At 38.4% G+C, this 22,830-nt stretch overlaps 1 protein-coding gene across 1 annotated transcript in view; it reads right to left on the bottom strand.

The window, feature by feature from the left end:
• The window catches only part of NCK2 (NCK adaptor protein 2), a 90,398-nt gene that overhangs the window by 7,702 nt on the left and 59,866 nt on the right, over positions 1 to 22,830 (bottom strand). Inside the window, exon 4 of the mRNA XM_075524779.1 lies at positions 5,271 to 5,992. Coding sequence (XP_075380894.1) covers positions 5,271 to 5,992 — 722 coding nt within the window. The remainder of the gene's footprint in view (positions 1 to 5,270; positions 5,993 to 22,830) is intronic.

The raw sequence follows: 22,830 nt of genomic DNA, 5'->3' as shown, positions 1-22,830 counted from the left end.
CTACTCTTCCATTTAAAATAAACCACTAGGATATTTCCTTAAGCCTGTTTTTAAAGATAAACTTTCTCCTCCTCACCGCTGTACTCATCAATCACAGCATGTCACAGAACATGACAAATGCTTCAGTTTTTGAACAGTTGCCACATTTCATTGCTTCTATCCAACACTTGCAGGATTAAATGCCAGGAAAATATGGGACACCTTGAACACTACAGAATTAGCACCTCAAAAAGCATACAAACTCTCAACCTGTGCCTCCTCCCTCTGCTGTCACAATTGCTGGACAAAGAGCACAGACACTAAAGGCGATCTCAAAGGATTGAGCCAAATCCATTTGCACTTACAATCCTCAGTATCATCTTAACACATCTACAATCATCAGTATCATCTTAATACTATACCCTGGAACCCCATTTAGGATCAGTTACTATACTTTGATAGCTGTGACACTATTGGCAGAACGTAGCCATTACTTCCTAATGAATAATTGCTCCTGAAAACGTCCAAAAAATTGCATAGCTCATTCATGCTGATAAACAGAACTGGTCTGAGAAAAATAACATCTTCCCTGCTTCATGGGAAGACATGGTAGGGCTTCCTAGCAGCAGCAGTGGTGTTTGTCTAATCACCAGTTTCGCACCCACTTGCAGCGGAGTGCAAGGGGACTGCAAGTCCTGACAGAAGCTCCCTTTGAAGTCTAAGGGTGTCTGCAGCGGAGGATCTGCTCAGAAGCTAGAGATGTGGTGTGGCTGCCCTCCCTCGTCACTGGCCACAACCTATTACTGCTTCCTGTTAGCTACAGCACTAGCAAGCACACTTGTTTCTCGAGGTGAATCTGAACAAAAACCCCTCTTCCTTCCAAATTTGCTTCTCTCCCCAGTGGAATCTTAGATCTTCAAAGCATGACGATCACCTAGCCAACCCAGACCAACAGTGTCAGCCAAGACTTGTTTGTCTTGTGTTAGGTACTACACAGACAGAACAAAAATCTGACCTCTAAAGAGCCTGCAATTCAAAAAGGGTAAGAAGTGGCTGTACAGAGGCTGCACAGAATAAATCTGCATTATTTGTTCAGGAGTGCTACTAAACGAGACAACAAACTTCAGTTTTTATCAGCTGAGCAGCCTGCAACAGAAAGAACAGATCAAGCAGTATTTCTGACCAGGTATGTTCCACTTCAGTGTCTTCCTTTTACATCTCCAAAACTACGGTGCCATTACCTAGATATAACAGAGTTGGCAAAAAAGTTGTCAGTAGGTAACTGCGCCTGTTACATAAACTATGGGCTTAAATGGTTCAAAAAGGTTTATGGTTCTAATAATAGTATTTCATAATTAATGAAGATAATCAGGCTCCTAGCTACCTGACAGAGTTCATCTCGGGATATTCTCCACTATGGCAGCATCCCTTAGGTCTAAGTGTAACCGAGGGGAATATTTTTGGCTAAAGGAATCTAGCTGTAGACAAACATCTGGTAAATTAAATCTACAGAAACATTGTAACATCTTGCAACTACTAAAATTTGAAATGGAAAAACATGACAGTCTCATCAAGTGAATACAGAATAATACAAACCTTCACCTATCCAAGGAGAGCTTTTCATAGCTCAGTAACAAGAGCAAAACTCAAAGAAATCTAAGGAAAACTTTTATACAGATGACTTTTCGTAACTATGGTGATGGAAGGCTATAGAAAACCCTAAACCAGGTCAAAAATCAGACACAGGGTTAGCTGGATGACTCACAGTTTTATCTATGGGCCTTTTTAGAAAGGAATAACCCCTGCATCCACAGCTTTAATGGGCGGGTTCATAACACAATGTAATGGGAAGTGCTGGTCTGGTGGAAAGATGAGCAAACTGGAGAGCTGACAACCTCGCTCTGTTCAGTCCAGTCTCTCTAATCAAGATCTTTCGCTCTGATCGTGCAGACACTCCTGGTGACTTTTAGCCACAGCGTGAACAGCACCTGTAGTCACGCATGTGAAATACGGCAACTGTCATGAATTTAAGAGTTATTTCTAAAATCTTTCTTTGTTCCATACATAATAAGCGTGAAACAGATCTTTATGATCTTTTTCCCAATGCTATCAAGTATGCCCATTCGCTTATTATATCACTCCTGGCACTTCAGGAAAAAAAAATAAAACTAAACTAGCAATCCCCAATGCTTCTATAATTCACATACATAAACAAATTATATGATGGTATGATATATAAAGATTAGGGCAGACAAAAGTTTGAGATGTAGTAAAATATTTCTTTAAACCTAATAAAAACTAAAACTCTCAAGTAGTACTAAGATAAAGGAGGCATTTACATGCATACCTACAGTTTTTCTCAATGCTCAGAAAAACCCCAAATACAAGATCTGCAAGACGAGATCAAGATTAGAAAAGGGAAAAAAAGATAAGTTCTTCAATGTAGCACTTTTTTTTTTTTTCGTGTGTGTGCAAAAACTTGCTGTAATATGAATTGAGTAAATTTTCTGGAATTCCAGTAAGTGTTAGATGCTGGAAACAACTTGAAGACCACATTCTGAATAAATCTTTTTGTGCTCCACAGGCAACAATTTCCCCAGCAACAATGCAGGCAGGGAATCTGAAACTGCTTTGAATACAAGTGTGTTTAGTGTTATGTCATATTAAATTAAAAGGTTACTGCGTCCTTTCAAGGAAATTATTTTACTCCAGAGGTGGACTCTTAAGAGCAAAGAAACAAGCCGTAGCACAGGGGTCACTGTGACATGGCGTGTGCTGAGAAATGGCTGCACATTTTTTGTATTTTAAGTAATGTATTAATTTTCAAACTGTCCTTCTGGTACTTTCCCAAAAGACAGAAGAAAATTGATAGCCACTGTCTCAGGATAACCCAAAATGCAGCATCCAGATCTGAAAGTGAGTTTCTACCTGCTGGATGAGCACACCAAGGGTACACTGCATCCAGTATACCCACCTGCCCCTGCCAGACAGGATTCTACCTTGAAGAGACAGCTGAACTACTGTAATTGAATGATTACCATAATCCTCTAGTGGCTTTCTACATTTTAGAAGACTGTATGCCCCACCTCAGTCTTTTCTTCTGTTAACTAAACAAACCTGATTCCTCTCAGCCTCTAAGTCAGTCATGTTTTCTAAGTTTCTATTATTCTTCCTGTTCTCCCCTGGTTTATCTGCACTTGCCTTCATTTAGTAATTACAGTTAACTAAGAGCAGAAATAGGAACTCAATGACACAGAGCTTCAAAGAAAGGGTAGTTTGACAGCTATCATGTCTTCTGCAGAACAAATTCATCAAGGAAAGATGCCTGAAATTTAATCAGACAATACTGTATCCAGAAATAAATATTTGCGACTATTACAGGATTATATTTTGTCAATAATGTTACATATGATGTAAAAATTTCGGGGAATAACAAGAGTCCTAACTTCAATAATAATAATAAACTCCTAATGTTTTCCAAAAATTAGAATGCAAAGTTTTATTTGGATTTAGAAAAACCTACAGAATTAACTATTTCTTTGTCTTTCAGCTGTTGTTCTGCTGTCACTAGAAGCCTCTGTTCACCTCCCTTGCCAAGAGCCAAGACGCCAGCCAATCCCAAATTTTAGTATTACACGAGGAACACATGAAAAGTCAAATTGAAGCCTGAAATATTTAGTTGCTTGTCCACTAAAGAGTATCCTTTTGCACCACCTAATGAACCTGCCTCAATACTACCTCAAATTTTGACTTAATTCTGGGACCTCTTCTGAGCAGCTGAAACTGTAACTTAGGAAGAACGGAATCAGCAAATGAAATGTGAAACATGCTTCCAAAAAAGTATCGGGAGCTAAAAGAATCTTTACTTCCAGATTTGAGCTCAAGCTTAATTCTCCCCCTTACTTAAAGCAAGTTCTTTGTTTTCCAGCGTGCAGTCATGCCAACACCTACTACTGACTAGTTACTGTAATTATTTACACGAGGAATGGTATACGGGAACAGCTTTCCCCCAATTTATAGACAATTATGATAAAGAATACCACAAGTTCTAACCAGAAGTGATATATGCAATCAGTACAGCCTTCTGAAGACATTAGAGTCAAGAAATCTTTTAAAAACCATATTATGGCTCAAACTATATGCAGTTGACACTGCTTTAGTTTTTATTTGCAATTTACGTTGTAAACCAGGATAGCCCACAGCCTAAATACGGGCACAGGGAAACCTGACACAAATACGGCATAGAGATAGATGTCCATAGCTGTATAAGGTATACTTATTTTAGTAGTACCGTACGCTCAAATTAGAAGACTAAGCTAATATAACTATATTAATAATGAATTTTTATACACGAAGCAACAAAATACTTAGATGGAGACATCTACTAAACAACAATTTGTCTTCATGGAATGGCCCTACAATTGAAACAATAAATGCAGAAAAGCCCTAATCGCAAATTCAGATTTGATTTTTTTTTTTGGTAGCTTTTGAAAGATGTATTAGGGAATTACTAAAATCTGTCACCTTTTCAAAATCACAGTCAAGGGATAATTAAATTTTGAGTGCTTTAACTATGAATTTTCTGGCCTCAGCATATATGAAAGGCCTTTCAGTGTAATTTTAAATTTGAACTTTACAATGATGCCTAATCAGCATTACTCATATCCCTCTGGTGTCATCAAGGCTCAATTTAAAAAGCATATGAGCTGCCGACTTGACCCTCTCTGTTGTGTATCATAATCTTAACAATTAGATACAATAATAACTTTACCTTATTACAACCTAAATAATCTAAGTAGAGCAAAAATACATTAAAATGGGATTTTAACTAATAGTTTAAAGAACTTACGTTATTATTCAATTAAAAGCAGAACAAAACTGACCAATGCAAAGATCCCGTTTGAAATCAGCTTTAAAATCAAATTAATGACCAAATCTGCAATTCACAAGAATTATTTTATCTTGTAGCACTGTAAATTTGAGGAGGATTGCATATGAGGAACACACGAAGAGTCAAATTGAAGCCTGAAATATTTACTTGCTTGTCCACTAATTAAAAAACCCCGGATAATACAGACCACAGCTGTTAAAACTTCAGTGTAAATGTCACTGCATTTCAGTAACAGACCAATTCTCACAAACAGTAAGCATATCAGTTGGTAACGCTGAAGCGTTGCTTGCTTCTTTAAGGGTGAAAAGCCCTTCGCTACAGATAGGGAAGCCATTAACTGTCATGCTTGCTAACCCAAGCATCGGGTATTACAAAGCCTGCAGGGCTGAGTACCACTTACCGAAGATTCACTATCTCTAACAAGGAAGTCTCCTTCCACTCCCCTCTCGTTCAGGGCACATTCTGCTTGGTGTCGGGTAACATTCCCGTAATACCACTCTCTTCCAGCAAACCGTCCTGTAGAAGATGGTCCCGTGTAGCTTATCTGAGGCGGATGGGAAGTGTTAATGGTAGGACCATCGCTAATGATTACTACATAGTTTTTAGGAACAAGACCAATTTGCCCTCTGGAATTTTTACATTTCCACCATTCTGGGTCATTTTCCGGCTTTTCAATGACTTCCATCGTTTCCCCTTTTTCAAAATTGAGCTCTTCTTCTGTGACGGAGCTGAATGGATACAGTGTCTGAACAACGTGGAGTACTTTGGTGCCCTGGCCGTTACTCATGGAAGCGCCTTTCCTTAAACTGAGAAAGCTGGGTGAATCTGCAGTTGCCTCCTCAACCTCCTCTACCACATAGTTCGAAGGAAACCAGCCGATCTGTCCATTGTAGCTACCTCTCCACCAGCCATCGCTGCACTTCTCCATGACAATCACTCGGGATCCTTTAACGAGGGACAGTTCATCCTCCCTCTCCGCAACATAGGCAAATTTCACATAGGCTGGAATGTTAAGATCATAAATCCGGTCGGCACTGCTGCCGTTGGATGGGTATTCTGCGTCCGTGCTAGGAGTCGGTGAGGCGTCTCTCGCGCTTGTCTTTCTCTTGGTTTTTCCCAAACCTGTTGAAAAGAGAAATGTAAAGTGGTCACTTGGAATGCTTGTCCCCAGACTGCAAATGCTGGATTTGGTGACATGCTCCTCACTTTAGTCACTTTAACAACACTGCTAAATGGAGATCTCTTCTGTAACACTACATAGTCAGGAAACAGTAACAGCTCTAAGAGATTATCTTTAACGTCCAGCTGATGCACCATTAGGTAAGGAGCAATTTGCATTATAATGGCTCTCTTCCCTTCCCAGAAGTACCAGAGTTTTAACACACTTAAAACCAGTGGTTTATTCACTAGGAGGAACAGCTAATCACTGGAACAGTTGCACAGCTTGCTGTTATATCTCTTAAAAATCCAGCCAAATGATCATGCCTTTTGATTTTAGTGATGACTTTAATTTGGCTCAAGCAAAACATGGAAGAAAATCCACAAAAATAAACCAGCACAGCAACAAAAGCTTAAGTTTCTCTGCAGATTACATTTTGCTCTCTTCATTCTTCCGTCAGACCCCAGGCAGCCACAGCTGCAACTCCTTCCAACTGCAACCCCCCTTTTGAAATCCACACCTCTTCCATCTACGCATCATCACATACTGTAAAAACGTAAACCTGACGTTGAGGAAGACCATTTGCATACGTTCCCCTATAATCTGTAAATTCTGATGTACTGTCATGGCTTTAATTATAGCATGAAATACAATGTACAGAAGAAACAACAATAACATTAAATATATAACCTTTTTTTTTTTTCTTAATCAGAGGAACCATGCTAACGTCTGTTTAAATATAGAAGAAAAACTTCACAACGCCCTTGGTGTACTTTTCAAATTGCAGTGAGGACTGCTTAAGCTTATATATAAACAGAAAGATAAAGTGAACAAGTAGCCCTCTCTTGTGCAATTCACTTATAAAAGTTCTGAAGAGAAAACAAAAGATGAAGTCTCAGTATAGCACAAACCAAGCAACACCCAAAATGTCATGCAAGGGACAGAAAGCAAAAACCAACACAGAAATAGGAGCTTTTGTACTTTTCTCTGTGCTCCTAGATCCTTGCTGGTAGGCAAGAGATTCACTTGAGACAATGAGTACACACTGATTTGGCAGATTGAATAAAAAAAAAAAAAAAAAAAAGAAAGAGGACTTTGCTTTTGTTTCTTCAAATAATCTGATAGAAGGAGATGCATGCTATTTAATTTTTAACAATACAGGACTATTTAATCTGGCCACTCCACTGCTGAAAAGTGTGTTCATTATTTTAATATATATACATGTATATATACATGCATATACAATTAATATCTTCGGCAAAGCTGTTCAGTGCAAAACTACCTGGTTTATTTTACAGGGTTAGCTGTACATCACAAACACTGCATGTGCAACCACGCAGGGATTGCTAACTAGAAGGGTTAAATACATTAATTAATACAGTCTTAAGGTCTCAGAAGACAGCAGAAAATTCCAATGATCCTAAAGTGTTTCCTGACCTTCCCCAGCAGCTCCTTGCTTCCTGTCGGAGCCTGCTTACATCCTTATGTCATTCTAACTACATCATTTCAGGCGAGAGCTGGCAGTTGCACTTCAAGCAAAATGAGGGAGAGTGGCTTATTGTACTAGCGGAGACAATCGCAGGAAAAGAGTGTCCAAGCAAGCGCTAATCAGAAGCTGGCCAGGCTCCGTTCTCTGCCAAGGCTGGAAATTTTCATCAGTTTAGAGATCATTTTCAACCAAAAGACAAGGATGTATCAGAACTAAGGAGCATTAAATTAGGGTGATATAAACAAACACAACTTAAGCGTCGTTCTGTTAGGAAAGGGGGGAAATTACTTGTTATAACTTCATGGAATTCACTCTACATAAAGCCCTACACTGAGATTGAACCTTCCAGATTAAAAGCTTAAGTTTTGATGTGCTTTGTAATGGAGATATGCAGCACCTCTTCTTGGAATTACAGCAGCAGAACTAATGAAATTAAAAGAAAACAGCAGATGACAAAGTAGCTGGCCAGGAGAAAACTAGCTGAAAATCAGAGTGGAGAGATAACTGTGAAATATGGGGATGTAGCGTGATAAGAGAATGCCATAAACTGAAGTATCTAGAGAAAAAAATGTAGACAAACAGGTGAAAGAAACAAATTTCTCAAAGAAAAATCTGAAGTCTGATAAAGGTGTCTAAACATTTAGCAAAAGGTTATCATCCAAGCACTTTCTTTCACTTGGAGTTTCCCAAGTTGCATCTTTTTCCACAAACCTTCCAGTGCTGCATCTGACATTTTAAATGTTCCTTTCTATCCTCCCCATTCAACACAAACCATAACAACATGGGGGGGAATCAGAAACGTCACTTTTTTTCTTTATCAATAAAGGCTGTCGGAGCTCTTCAGTTTAAGCTTAACGTTTAATGTAACCAAACTTTTTAAGGCTGACCGCATGGTAATGATTTGCCTTTTGCAGTAGCAGTGATGTGCACCAAAGATTGTGCTTCCAGCTGGTTTGACCAAGGTAACTATGCAGAGACCCATCTGCAGCCAAGCACAGTGAAGGGCATGCACAACATTAGCTAACACTCATTTTTTCTGTGAGGTTACAACATTCATAACTGCATCTATGACAGAAGAGGAAACAAGTTGTTCCATGAGCAGAACGAAAGAAATCTGTTCCTGTTTTTCTCCTTACACCTCCTGCCGCACTACTCCTCCTCTGCCTCCCCTATCTCCTGCAGGATCCACAATAAGCCCCCTTACCATATGACTGCCTTGGCATCCCCAGGGTCCTTCTCATACCTCCAGCTACCCACTAGAATCTCCAAACTGCCCTCAACGTATACTCCATCTCCCCTGGTGTTGCCCTCCCTACCTTTGTTGGGCTGGCCAGCCAAGCAGAGTGCCCGGCGCCGCGCTGCCTTTCAGCCCTGCCTGGACTGAGCAAAGAGCTGGGATTGCTCTCGCTTCTCCTCCAGTGAGGGACACCAGCAATGACCCTCCCAGGCACCGAGTTGGAGGAAACTAGTTAGTTTATCTCTGCCAGTCTGTCAAGTTTGCTTAAAATTGGCTGAGTTATCAAGGGTGGACAGATGGACGGACGATGACAGCTGACTGTGACAGCATGACTACTATAAGCTTCATTTCCTTAGGAAACAAGTCTAAAAATATAATTTAGTAGGATGGCTGGTCATAGCTAAGCAAGAATAACGTTAGGATGATTATAAACTTCATATACATCTATGACAAAAATCAGAACTCCATTAAAAAAAAAAAGTACAATCTACATGAGTCATCTCTCGAAGAGTAAACACTGCCATTACTCACTACTAACAGAAATATTGACTTACTACTATTTGCAAGGGTATCCCTATTCTTATGTCCAAATGGAATGAAACCCATGTAAAGCATTTTCATGGAAAACAAAATATTCAAGCACTTTGGGAGTCACATTTGGAAGAGTCAAATATACTTGTGATTGCAGTCATAATTTTGGCATTTTTATTGTCTTTGTTTTAATGAAAACTTATCTACTAGTGAAATACAACTGTATTTTCCCATTCTGACTCATTAGTTACAGTTCATCTGAAGTCGTAATCCTTTGTAATACAACTAGTTGTTGTAAGGAGAAACCTAAAGCAAGGGATTAGCTTTCAAGTGAGGGGGAAAGAGTGGGAGGAAAAGCACTGCAAAGCAGCAGAAAGCCTGTTTTATGTTATGGCGTCTCGCAGGAAATAACACTGTTCACAATCTACAGCTGACCCACGCTAAACTAGTTCACTTTCTTTCTTAACAACAAGTTGCCAAGTGATGCGAGTAGGTTTAATTTTTAGGTGGATATGTTACAGAGATTAAAGAAAAAAAATGGTTAGCATTTCCAGAGAAGGGATCCACTGCAAATCCTCCTTCTCTCTGCAGTGAAAGAAATCCTCTGGCCCCGAGGTTAGTCCTAGGGAGACCCAGAAATGTGCCTCCTGTATTACTTTGTGCCCTCTTCCTTTCCTCACCCAGTTGCTGCTCTAAAGAATAGCTTGTTTTGCGAGCAGCAGGCCGAAGGAAGACCAGTTTCCTACGAATTTGCTTCCTGTCTCTAAGTCCCCATTGTGCAAACCCAGCTTCGCACCCTTTCGTTACCAGCTTGTCCCCGTGACAGCCTTCCCATTGTACCCGTAGGTCCTCCAGCTCACACCTCCAATGCCCTCTCCCTGCAGCACTTCCAGCCTTCCCACCTCATGCTCCTTAAGCTCCCCCAGGCAATGTCTTGAGCTCCCCCCAACCCCAAAGTGGTGGAATTCCTTGCTGGTCGCTCCTCTTTGGCCTGATGCTGGGATAGTGCCAGTTCCCCTACCTATGTCTTCTGCCACGCTGGCCACGCTCCTGTCCCAAAGCTTGGCCGCCTGTCAGACAGCACAGATGCCCCGACTGCCCAGCCTTCTCCTGCTAAAACCGAAAGGATTTATCTCTCCTTCTGCCTTCAGTGAAGGCACTGAAACAAGGCTGCGTAGCTACGATCTTTATGAAAATTGGTGCTTAGGATAAACAAGTTTAATTATCTTTAAAACTTAATCCTAATACATACTTTATCGAATACATACATAACACTTGTATAGAACGGGATTTTTTTTGCCACTAGTAAAAATTCATATTTCATTTGCTAATTATGGTTTATATTACATACTACCTTTACTAGAAAAAGCCCATTTACAAAACGGGTATCTTTTCCTAATTTTAGGAAGACTTACTTGATGAGTCTTTCCATGCTCCTGTGAGCTGGTGTCCTTGCCTGAAACTGAAGAGTGACCACATTTTGTATTTTAACTGCTCTTGCTCATCCCCAGAGGTGAAAGAACAGATTCACTGACGTGGCTGTATAATGCATCTCCGCAGGCTTATCCATACTCACATTTATTTTATTAAGTTCTATTTAAGAATAACATGCACTGAACACTGAAGATATTTGCAGTAAAATTGTCTAGCGTCCCCCTCCCAAGACTGCTCCCTAAATTTATTACATCTCATATGTAGCTTAACTTTAAACAGACTAAATACAGCTGCATTTCTTTTCCAAAGGAATTTTAAGTTTGATACCTCAGATTACTGACTTTTCTGTTCTCCCATCTTCTGTATGTAAAAAAAGGTCAGTCAATACCCAAAGCCAATTTCTGAAAAATAGCTGGCAAGTGAAACTAGCCAACCTGTCTTTTCTAAAACCTTCTCTGATTTTAACAAATCATGAGCAAAAATATTTTCTGTAGCTTACCTGCACATCAAATCAAATTCATAGGGGGAAAAAAAAAAAGGGGCCTTTCAGAAAAAAGGTGAAATACAAGAAAACTGTGTTGCTTTGAGAAAGCATAAAGGCAACACTAAACAATTTGCAAAACAGAATTCCTCAATCCAGAACTCAATGAAAGAGACCATGCCACTAAATATGCCAGGTACAACTGCTTAAGAAGTCTCCAGCAACTTATTAAAATATTGAGAGCAATTAAGGAAGGACAGCCCCCCCGCCCAAAGTAAGTGACCTTTAAACTATAAAAACCACTGCAAAACCAAAAACTAAAGTGTCTCAATACAACTGAGTTCTTGGAAATTACTTCCTCTTTAAGGAACTAGATTTCTACTAAATGGTGTCCTTCAAATATCCTGTATCACTTTTGGAGTAGCTAGTTTTAAGTCTCAATATACAGCTGGAAATATAATAACAAATGCTGCTGAGTAATGCTGTTACCTTCCCTCTCCCTGTGGCAATTAGAAAATTTACTTTTTATATATTTTCTTTTATTGCTATATTTACATATCTTAATAGATTCTATTTCATAACAAGTCAGAACTGATTTTTGTTATCATGTATTCAACCTTTTATGTCTGAATTAGTTTTCCATCCGTTATACATTATTACAAAGCTGTAAATCAGAAAAAAATTAACTCAAGTATGATAGGGGTCATCAAATAGATATCTTGAATTAATAGTACATCAAATACTGCCAGCTACTTTCTTTCATAGTCTATTTACAAATACAAAAAGCTTTTTCTCAATTAAAAACCTAAATTATGCTGTATCACCTAGTCAAAACACAGGAACTGATACTAGAGCTGAATTAAAAGCATGCTTATGTACAGTCAAAAACAAAGGTGGGTAAAAAATTGTATGCTCCATTTTTCTCTCTCTAAACTAAGCTTTGTAGATGTTTTTATTTTTCAAATCCTCCAGAAACAGAAACCTGATGCTCTGCCCACTTGGAAAGGCAGGCAGGGCTAGTGAGGATCCCTGCCTTCCCACCAGCCCCCAAGTTGCCCAAACCGTCCACGCCTTCCCCAAAGAGACTTGCTCTGCAAACAGGTTAACCACCTGTGATGCATGGTTCTGTCAAAAGCTGACTAAACGGCATGATTTTAGCGAGATGAATGCAAGGCCGGGCTGATTTTGATGGGTCAGCAGGAGCACCGCGGTGCCCCTGGGCCCCCGGCCGCAGTGCTGGGGTTGTGGTTTGTGGGGCTGAGGACCTCCCTCCTTGCGCACGTGATAACGCCCTTGCCCAACTTCCCAGTTCGCAGTGGATGGCAACGCCTTGCAGTGCAATGCTCAACTTCAGCACTTGAGTTTGCAGCTATTCGGTAGCAAACTAACATATAAAAACGAAGGTATTGAAAAGAGGAGGAAAAAGGGAGAAAATTCTGGGAGACAGCTCCTTCAGCTTCTGCCTTAAATCTTATCCACGCTGCCACAACTCTCATGCAGGCTGTCAAAGCATGGGTTTTAAACATAACATGAATGAGTAATTTAAAATTTATTTATGGGAAAAAATAATTTAAAAAAGGATCTTTCATTGGCATTACAAATTACCCAGTGACTGAAATTTCTTTACATTACTGGCCATTCTTCTCTGAATAAAAAAAAACCAAAACAAAGCAGTTACTTGTAAAATTTTTCATACAAATTTTAATGCATCTCAATTTGTGTACCCTCCTTCTAAAGTAAAATGCTTTAAACAGTACTACTAGCTTTATGGTTTAAAAAAATGATCATAGAAGCCACCACAAAGAGCATAAGTATAGTACATTTTTTATGACAATATTCTCATTTTAACCAGATTTTTAAAATAATGTTTTTCTTCTTTAAAAATAAACCCATTATAATTCAAATTGAAACAAGGCACTCCACAGCTGAAAAATTTAACATTACTATAATCTATTAAGACAACTTCCGTTAAACAGCTGAAACATTCAAGCAAAACAAGTTTGAGGCTGAGAAATTTAAGGAAGTCAAACAAATAAGCTAGGAGAACTGCTGGTATAAATACCTAGAGCAAGAGCTTGTTCAAATACTGAATAATAGTAATCTCTGAAAGAGTTAGAAAAAACATTTTTTAAATAACTTCTGTTAAGTTTAGTGACTTATATAAAAGTTAAGAAATCAATTTCAGCTAAGATGGAAATATGTTTTAGTTCCCCCAAATATAAAACCAAATTTTACAGAAGAGCTCTCCTATTCATAAAAATCTTCAAAGACAAGGTAACCAGAAATTCTCATTCTATTTACTAATCAAGGTTTTGTGTTAGATGGAGCAGAAACAAGTTTATCAAAACCCATTTTTATTTAAAGGTAACATTTATTCAACATTTTAGCCAATTTTTATTTAAGATACTTAAAAATCATGACTTTTCTTGTGCATTTTATTAGAATTTCAGTTCTATCTGGCTTCACACATACACAGTTAAAAAAAAGATCCTTTTCTGTTTACCAAATAACTTATTCCTTTCCTAATATTAAGATTCTGAATTATATTGCACATTAATGCATACAGTTAATAAATATGCAAAGTGTACAGTGTCTTTTTTAAAACAAACAAAAAAATGTATTAAGAAAGAAGTAATTACCTTTTCAGGAAAATTCTTAAGAAAAAAACCCCATAAAATGATGTAAATTAAGTAATTAATTCACTCAATAGAGATAAACACATAACTTCTTGACAGCTGGAATGTCCAGATCAGACATTCATTTAGCTTTATGTTATCTATCATTATTATTTTTGTAATTTTAAATTAACTTGTCTTTGCTTCTTTATTAAAAAGGAGTTCAGCAGATTGAAGTTTCTTCTGTTACGTAGAAAAAAACCACAAACATTTCTGCACATTTTCAGTCTGCAGCCTCCCACCCCTTCTTCTCCCCCTCCACCTACGCGTCCAGTTTCCAAGCAAATGTTCAAAGGCCAAGATCCACATGGGATAGTTAGTATTTTAGAAGCAACATCTCCATCAATAGCACTCTTTAAAGGACACTGCTATAAATTCCAGAAATCTTCAACTGCATTTGTGACACAAAAAGTCATTAATAGAGCTGTAAGGCTTCATTTCTGTATCTTCTTTAAGAAGCTCAATATCAAAAAAAGCCACACTAGAACAAATCAGAAAATGGAAACTCTTCTTTAAATGTCAAAGTGAAATTCTGACATTTCAACAATCAGGCTGCTTTATCACTATGTTTTTCAAATACAGGAAAAAGTAGTGTCAAAGTTTCCCATACATCAAACGCTATGTGGTATGGAGGCTTCCATAAAGAAATCAACTCAACAACTGTATTAAAAACAAATACTGCATTAATCCTTGTAATTTTAGACTGTGTTAAACATGCCTATCTGTTATCAGGAAAGGTACATTCAAATTCCAGTACCAGACAATGAGTCTCCTGTACCCAGAGCATTTTAGAGCAAGAGGTTAAAATGAAAGATGTACTACAGAGATGTACGTGGACAGTTTTCCAAAGGCGTCAAACACACGATCCAAAGGCTTCCATCAACTGCCTTGTGTATGTTCTTACTCCAATGGAAAAGTGAAGTAGATGAAGTCTTACTAGGCAAATTTAAAATGGCCTTGGGATTTTAAATACCCTATGGAAAAGGAAAACAGCTGTCTCAGTCTCAAATAGAAAGCATATAAAATGAATGGGGTTTCTCAAGATCTATGGTTCCAATTTCTGTCTACAAATTTAAATTGAAGACAGCTTGCTTTAAATACAGAGTCTTTGCTTTCAAACAGAGATCATTTAAAGATATTTCCACCTACTTCGTAATCTTATTAATGATGCTTTCTTGATTTTGTAGGATACCTCGATAAGAAAAAATAACCGGGACTACCTTAAACTTAAGGCAGCCTTATCATTCTAAGAATGGATTTATAAGTTATGGGAAGAAGGCACAGTAGCCCTGTAGGACTTCCCAGTGCCTTCCGTTCCCTTGACGTAGAGAAGGAAAGCTACACCGTTTCGCCTCTCCTTCACAAACAGTAACAGAATATTGACAAATAGGCATGAAGTGCTCCAATGTCCAACTGTCTACCCCAATACATGCTCCTCTCCCTCAGTAAGTATACAACAGCTTATATGCCTCCTCCTCCTCCAGCATTTGATGGAAAGATAATTTATATTGAGCTATTTAGCATTTATACAAAGTAAAAGAGGTGCACAGGACAGCTTTGGATAGAAATCCAACTTGCTAACATGAATCCATTCAATTTTTTATTTTTTTAAAAAATAAATAATACAGCAAGTACAAAGTAGACTACCATGAATGTAAGATGATGACCCTCCAATTTAAAGACTCTTCCAGGTACCTGAGACAGAATCATTCTATTTTGGATACGGGCGATTATAGTACTAACTTGGTCTTTTCACTTCTTTTCTCAAATTTGCCCTCAAATCTGTACATGAAAATGAAAGGCTTAATAGGTGTTACAAATACAGATTGAAGTTCAGATCATCAAGCCCAAACCTGAACATATAAATTACAAAGCAGTAATTATACAGTCCCTCAACAGAAAGAAATGCATTAAGAAGACAATGATGAAAACACTGACTAAAGAAGGGCAACCTCTCGGCATCAAAAAGCTCAAGACAGTCCCTCCTGAATGTAACATGGTCAGCTACTCTTTGTGGTTATAGCGTTTTATTCTAGTTGGCCCATACCAACACCAAGCATGATGTAAAGCCTTAGTAATTCTACTGTAAGGTCAGAATGACAATGCTATGCTATACTATACTAATGTTTTCAAACATTAAATACCATGTTACAAGAAAAATCTAAGGTGTTTATTACTTTTTTCTTTGGAAACCTCAGAACCCTTAGAAGCCTGTCATAGATACTGCAATTTTTTTTCAAAGCTCCTTTTAGGAAATGAAAGCAAAGTAAATACCACCTTTTCTTTACTAACTTCCTCTCTGAATTGCAATGCCCGCAGCTTCATCAATCAAGGGCGCTCAGGTTATTTGCAACTACATATGCAAAACCAGACCTCCCCATCACTGAAGGGGAAGTAACAGGGGAAAATGGCTTGCTTAACAAAACAGTCCGTCTCCTCTGAGGTTTGGCTCTCACAGCCAAAACACGAAATTCCACAACTCACAAACTAAACCAATTTCTTCGGTAGATTAAAACTCAATAATGAATTAATAAGTAATATAGTAATAAATCTAGCTCCTGTTCTGGAGAACAACTTCCTGAATGAACAATTAAAAATTCCTTACAGGTTTGTAAATTGGTAGAGCCCATGTACAAGAACAATGGCATTTTCACTACACCAAAACACATTTTCCATTTCTTTCTTCTTTCACTTTCCATTTTCTTTCATTTACAAGGTCCCAAAGGCTGCTAAACAGGAGCAATGGCAATGAGTGTGTATAGTTTAGATGGTCTACAGCCAAAGTCCTAAATCAATTTTCTAGTGCAAAATACAGCTACAAATAGTCACCCAGTAGAAACAGCACCCCTGAATGTCCACCTGGCCAACCTGCACACCCATTCACATTAAGAACCGTGTCTGTCCCAATCTGTTTGTTGAGACCACAAAAACTACTTGTCAGTAAACAATCATGTTTACCGTTGAAGTGACTCTCAAAGCAAGCCATTTCTGCCACTGGAACCCTCCTCCTCAGAAACAAGAGGTGGACAGTTTCTCTCACATAGCAGGTTTATACTGGGTGTCTGCACACATTGAATGCATCTCGATTCCTGCTTTATAGCTAGACTCCACAAAACAAAACATTTTTGAGACTCAGAAAAAGGAAGGAAATACTCTCTTGTACATTCTAAGACAAAGCCCATTTTTTTTGGCATGAATGCTAATTTAGAAATTTTGTTTGTGCCATATGAAAACATGTCACAGAATGGCCACCTATTGTTCAGATCTTCAAAAAACCTGAGAAACAGAAAGCAATGGAACCCAAGTGGAACCACTCAGAGAAAAAGAAACAAATTAATACTCCGCAAGACCCTGGAAGATCAAATGTCAAGACAGCCCAAGGCTTCAAAAAGAAAGATACAGTAATATTGAAAGAATTAGTTAGGGATGCATATTGGAGGAAATACCCATATCCAAATGAGAAGAAATCCCCCGGTGATGCTAAGATGGTAGGAAGAGCAGCCACTGTCACTTCAATATAGAAAAATCACTTGTCCTTTGAGTCACTGGAATTCTTTGGAAAATGGTGTCCCCGAGAGTACATACACAGGCTATTGATTTTTGCTGGCCATCTTACTTTGGTCTTTATGAGGGTGACCTAGCTATACACACCAAACAAGGTATATGCAAGACCTCAAAATCAGCTACTGTCAACTGTTTCTTCTCTGCTACCACCTTCATGCGCTAGCACATGAAGCTAAAGGAGAGGACAGTACACAGAGCGCACAGAGACCACATTTTCTGAAGAACTGTGGTCACCATATCCCCCCATAAGCACATGCTTATGGGAAGGGTCCAACCCAGGCAGAAGGGTGCAATGCAGTGACCCACACTGCAGCCCCAGTTCTGCTGCCTCAGCAGACTTGGGTCTCCCCAGGAACCTGAGGGAAAGGAGGACAGAAGGGAACACAACGCAAGAATGTCTTGTACTGGACTTCTTGTCCAGTACAAGACACTACTTGGAAAAAAAACTTACTCTATTTTCACTGCCTCAGAAGACAAGACATAATTAGCAGATTGCCTAAAGGATTTCATTCTATGGAAAAAATGAAACATCAAAAGAGTTGAGGGTTCAGACACTAAACTTTTAACGCTAAGAGAGCAAAAGACTCTGCCTCCATGGCTGGAACAGGGTGTAGGAAGAGCTACTGGCAGTGGGGTGACTCTCTTTAATAGGGAACGATGAAACTACCTTGGGAGCTAATTTTTGGGCTTGCTCTAAGGGCAAACATGATTAAAGGGCAAACACAATTACATGTTGAAACATAACTGGCTCAGAGAGGGGCAAAACCAAGGGTCCTCGAAGGTGACAGCTGAGGGAAGTAATACCATCAGAGACACCAGTGCATGCAGCCACATTGAGTTAAGGCGATCCTTTTATCTTTTCAAAACATAATTATGAGTAAAATAAAGGCTCATTCTGCAATCTGTAAATGTCAAATTGTACCTCCAAGCACACACATACTGCGTGGGGAGGGGGGAGAGAAGTACCTATTACACAAAACTTCTAATACAGAATCACAGAATCGTATAGGTTGGAAAAGACCTTTAAGATCATCGAGTCCAACCGTAAACCTAACACTGCCAAGACCACCACTATACCATGTCCCTAAGCACCTCATCCAAACGGCTTTTAAATGCTTCCAGGGATGAAATACAATACAAAGAACAAATTTATTCACTCAACATGGACTAAAACCAGCAAGATTTCTTTACGCCTTCAGCCTCGCAACATTTTACTGCAACCATCGTATTAGAAAAATTTGCTGAAAGGTAGGACACATGATGGTTTCCATTATATGTCTGTTTCAAACTCTTGAAGCAGCAAATCCTTTAAATAATCCACCCCAATAAATAATTCATGTAAAACAAACTTTCAGCAAAATATAATACATGCAATTGTAAACTGAAAAAAGAGCAAACTTCTGCTCCCATCACCAGCTAGCACCGGAGCTCGAGGGCACTGCAACAAGCTGCAGGTTCTGCTTTCACTGCTGCTTTTGGCTCTTCACTTCAGATCAGATAAAAGGCCTGATGCATACATCCGGCAGAGAAAGTCTTTTACCAAGCAGTAAAAGGAGGATTACTCTGTACCTTGAGTTCTCCAGAATATTTACCAACTCTCTTTGCTTTCAAGTCTTTTTGCTACAGGTAACAAAAAAGCATGAAGTTTGTGGTTTATTTTGTTTTGGGGTTGCTTTTCTTTTTTTTAGAAATTATAACACTGTATTTTTTAGAAAGTGTGATTTTAGTTCCACAATGCAGAGACTTCAATTCCTTTAATGCTACTTTCATTGGACATAGTTCATATGCATAAAGTTTAAATAATTTAAACTTTTACATTATTTAAATTTTTACAGGCGTCCTTAACCATAAACTTGTGAGTTTGTTTTGCATTCTGGGTAACTATTTTAACATGCATAATAGTAACACTAATTCAAAATGAATATAGTCTTCTGCCATTAAGTATATATCAAATTGATAGTGAGATAGCAGACCCTACTGTGTCAGCAATATCTTCTTGTATCATTTTCCATATGCAGAGCTACTGCCATTGAATATGTCTCTAGATCTTCAAAGATCATCGATGAACTGAAAATAGCTGCTTAAGCTAAGTCTAGGTTTTGATGATGATCATGAGGCAGATACATTTCCAGAAAGTAGCAAAGCATTTGAATTCCTTATTATACAAATCATCTGCTACCACTCCAGTGGTATCAGCACTGCTAGCTCCTAGCTCCACAGGCTCTACATGGGAATGGAAGAGATCTCTTCCCTGTGTTTTGAAATCATTGTGAGCATCTCCCATTTCTTCTTTCTCAGCATCTAAGGACAGTAATCCATGCAACCAGACTGATCTATTATTACTGTGAAGATGGAAGAAATGCAATTTTTCCAGCTCCCCCCCCCCCCAACCACTGAAGACACCACACCTAAACAGACTTCCCATCAGCTTCTCTCACTACCAAAAACACATGTTCCTCAATTTCATCACTGATGAAGAGTCACCACTGTTGCCACGCTGCCCCACAAACAAACATGCTTACTTTGAGCAATGCAACTAAAAAGCGGGCTGAAGTGCAGCAGAGAAAGTGCTTCTGCTGAACAAATTCAACCATGGAATAAGCTATTTTAATACACAGATTCTAGGAAACTGAGCAAGAATTTGTGCTGTATAAAAACACTTCAGCTACTTCCTCTCTGTAAAGATGAACTTAAATTCCTGTATATCAACTGCTTAAAAGTGCCAATACAGATGACTTACCCTCATCCAGTCCTCCAAGAGACACGACAGATGTGCCACTGCTGTAATGCCCACATTTTCTGACAAGCTAGAAAGCTTCAAAGCAACATAAAGTGACACAGGAAAAACACTTTTATTTGTGTTGAATTCCTGCAAGGGGATTTTACTCCTAATTTCAACTAGAGATGTTTGGCTAAACAAAAGACTTCATATCATTCCTTCTTAGGAATCTTTATATATGATTATTTATATATGGTACATAATTTGACAAGTAGCTACATATTGTAGAAAGTTCTGAAGGTTGGTTGGTTATTTATTTTTTTTAAATCAAATTTATTAAATGCCTGCTCTTGAGTGGAAAGACTAGCATTTCTTACAGGTCTGTGACAAGGAAGTCCAACAACATTGGGAACTCGAAGTTCTAAAGAGATTAAAATAACTTCTGTTTGTCTTACGGGGCAGCTCTGTTTTTATTAACATGAGCTCTACAAGGCTTAAGAGGCTGTGCTATACAACAGTGTACTTATTATACAAAGATACCATATTTATTCTTATTTCCACCATTCTTTCATTCTGTAGTAAATTTTACACCCATATGGTGTCCAGAAAATACTAAAATTGGAAACAACTAATTAAGAACTAATAGAAATATTTTCAAACTAGTACTTGGTCATATTACCAAATTCATGTGTTTTCTGTGATCTTGCAGCTAATATGGCTAAGGCAGTTCACTGATAAACAAACACAAATTCATCAAGCAAAGAGTACGGAAGACTCAATTTATAGCTACGACTGTGCCAGAAATACTGTGTCTGCTTCTCATGATTACACTTTTAAAAACTAGTGCTGAAGAACTGGAAAAAGTTCAGTTAAAAACCACAACAATTAGAGTCACGCAAGTAACTTTCACCAGTGAAAGACTTAAGTAGTCATCAAATTTCAGTACTCAAGACAAGATTTAGAAGTGATTTGATGAATGTCAAAATACCACCTTGCATTAAACTTGCATAGACACAGCACATCAGAACTATCAAAATTGGGCACTAAGATATTTTTAAAAAGAAAAAAATCCTCAAAACCAAAACAAAAAATAAAGACTACTAACCCACACACCAGAAGTTAAAGGTTGATGAATTATTTGGAGAATGAGATTTCATGACCACGTTATGCAGAACTATGATGGTAATAGTTTGAGTCGAAATATTTGTATGTAAAAAGGAAGTACACCAAACCTCTAACCAACAATGTTTTCCAATGTTAAAGAAAACATCGTGTTAAAAAATGACCTATTCTGCATTTCTGCTTGTTACTAAACAGTGACTGCCTAAAGAAAAAAGAGCTAACTTCCCCAGCAATTTCCAGAAAGGCATGGTGAAGGTGGTATTAAGTAGCTCCCAAATGAGAAAATGTGAAGTTATAAATGTGAAAAAACCCTTTTCATATAAATAAATAAATAAAAACAGGGGAGAAGGGGAGAGTTGTAAAACTATTGATTCCTGGAAGCAGCAGTATGTATAGCACTCAGGAACTGCTGCATGGATCTACAGACTGACCCAGGTAGACACCATGGAGGCTGACAAACACAGGAAATACTCCTGGACGCTCACTACACTTCTGAACTAACATACTAGGAACAGTGATGCAAGTAAGGACTGGTTTCTGTACTTTACATCTCATTTGGCAATTCTTACTTTCCACGTGAAAATCTGGCATACTGAGTGAATTAAAACTAAAGAGTTACTGCAATGTTTTGCTGACTTACAGAAACTTAATAAAGTCATTTGAAGAGTCTCTTGTGTAACTTAAACATCTCTGTGAAATGTTATCAAGATTACTGTTATCTGCCATCATTGCCAACACTCATCTCTAGTGTTTCTATTGTTCCTACGCATTTTGCAAACACATCTCCTGTATTCTTGGTGACCAACCTCTCTTTCAATACCTTTTAATAAACCTTCTTTCTTTTGCTGGGCACCAAGAACTGAGTGGAAATGTCTTCAAAGTTTCTTACGTGGTTGTTCACTAAAGGGAGCAAGATCAGACACCTTTAAGAAATCCCTATTATGCAGTGCTGGTTGTGAAGCAAAAGCAGTAACGTTCAGAAAATCGTGTATTCCCATGAAAATGGCACCCTGCTGCTGGATCACACGCATCAGTCACCCACGGTTGCTGCCTGGGGAGTTGTGCTGTTGCCAGGAAAATGACTTGCAAAGGGATGGAAAAAATGCATAAGTTTTATTTTGCTTACACAAACAACTGACTTCTTAATTATTTTTGCTTCCTTCAGATAAGGTTTCTGTCTGGTATGACAGAGATGAGCCAGCAAGCGTAGAGATCATCTTTGCTGCAGAAGGGGAAACCCATGGAGCTGTGCTAAGAGGCAGCTCTGGGGGTGGTGCTGGCAAACACCCACTCCATCCAAATGGGTATAGGAATTCCTTCCCACCCCCAGTGCATGGGAAGAATTATATTACAGAAAATTACAGTTTGGAAGATGCATGCTGGAGGTCTCCTGCTTAGTAAGACTCAATCGAAATGTATAAAAAAAATACCCTCTCCACAAAAGAAATACTGTACAAGGAAACTATTTTAAACTTCATTAAATGAATAAAGATGAAATTTTAATCACAGGCCTGGAAGCTGGCTTTTGCCTTAAGAATAGTAATAATTA

The sequence above is a fragment of the Mycteria americana genome, chromosome 1, assembly GCF_035582795.1.
Source record: "Mycteria americana isolate JAX WOST 10 ecotype Jacksonville Zoo and Gardens chromosome 1, USCA_MyAme_1.0, whole genome shotgun sequence".
Taxonomy (NCBI): Eukaryota; Metazoa; Chordata; class Aves; order Ciconiiformes; family Ciconiidae; genus Mycteria; species Mycteria americana.
This window is presented reverse-complemented; position numbering and strand designations above follow the sequence as displayed.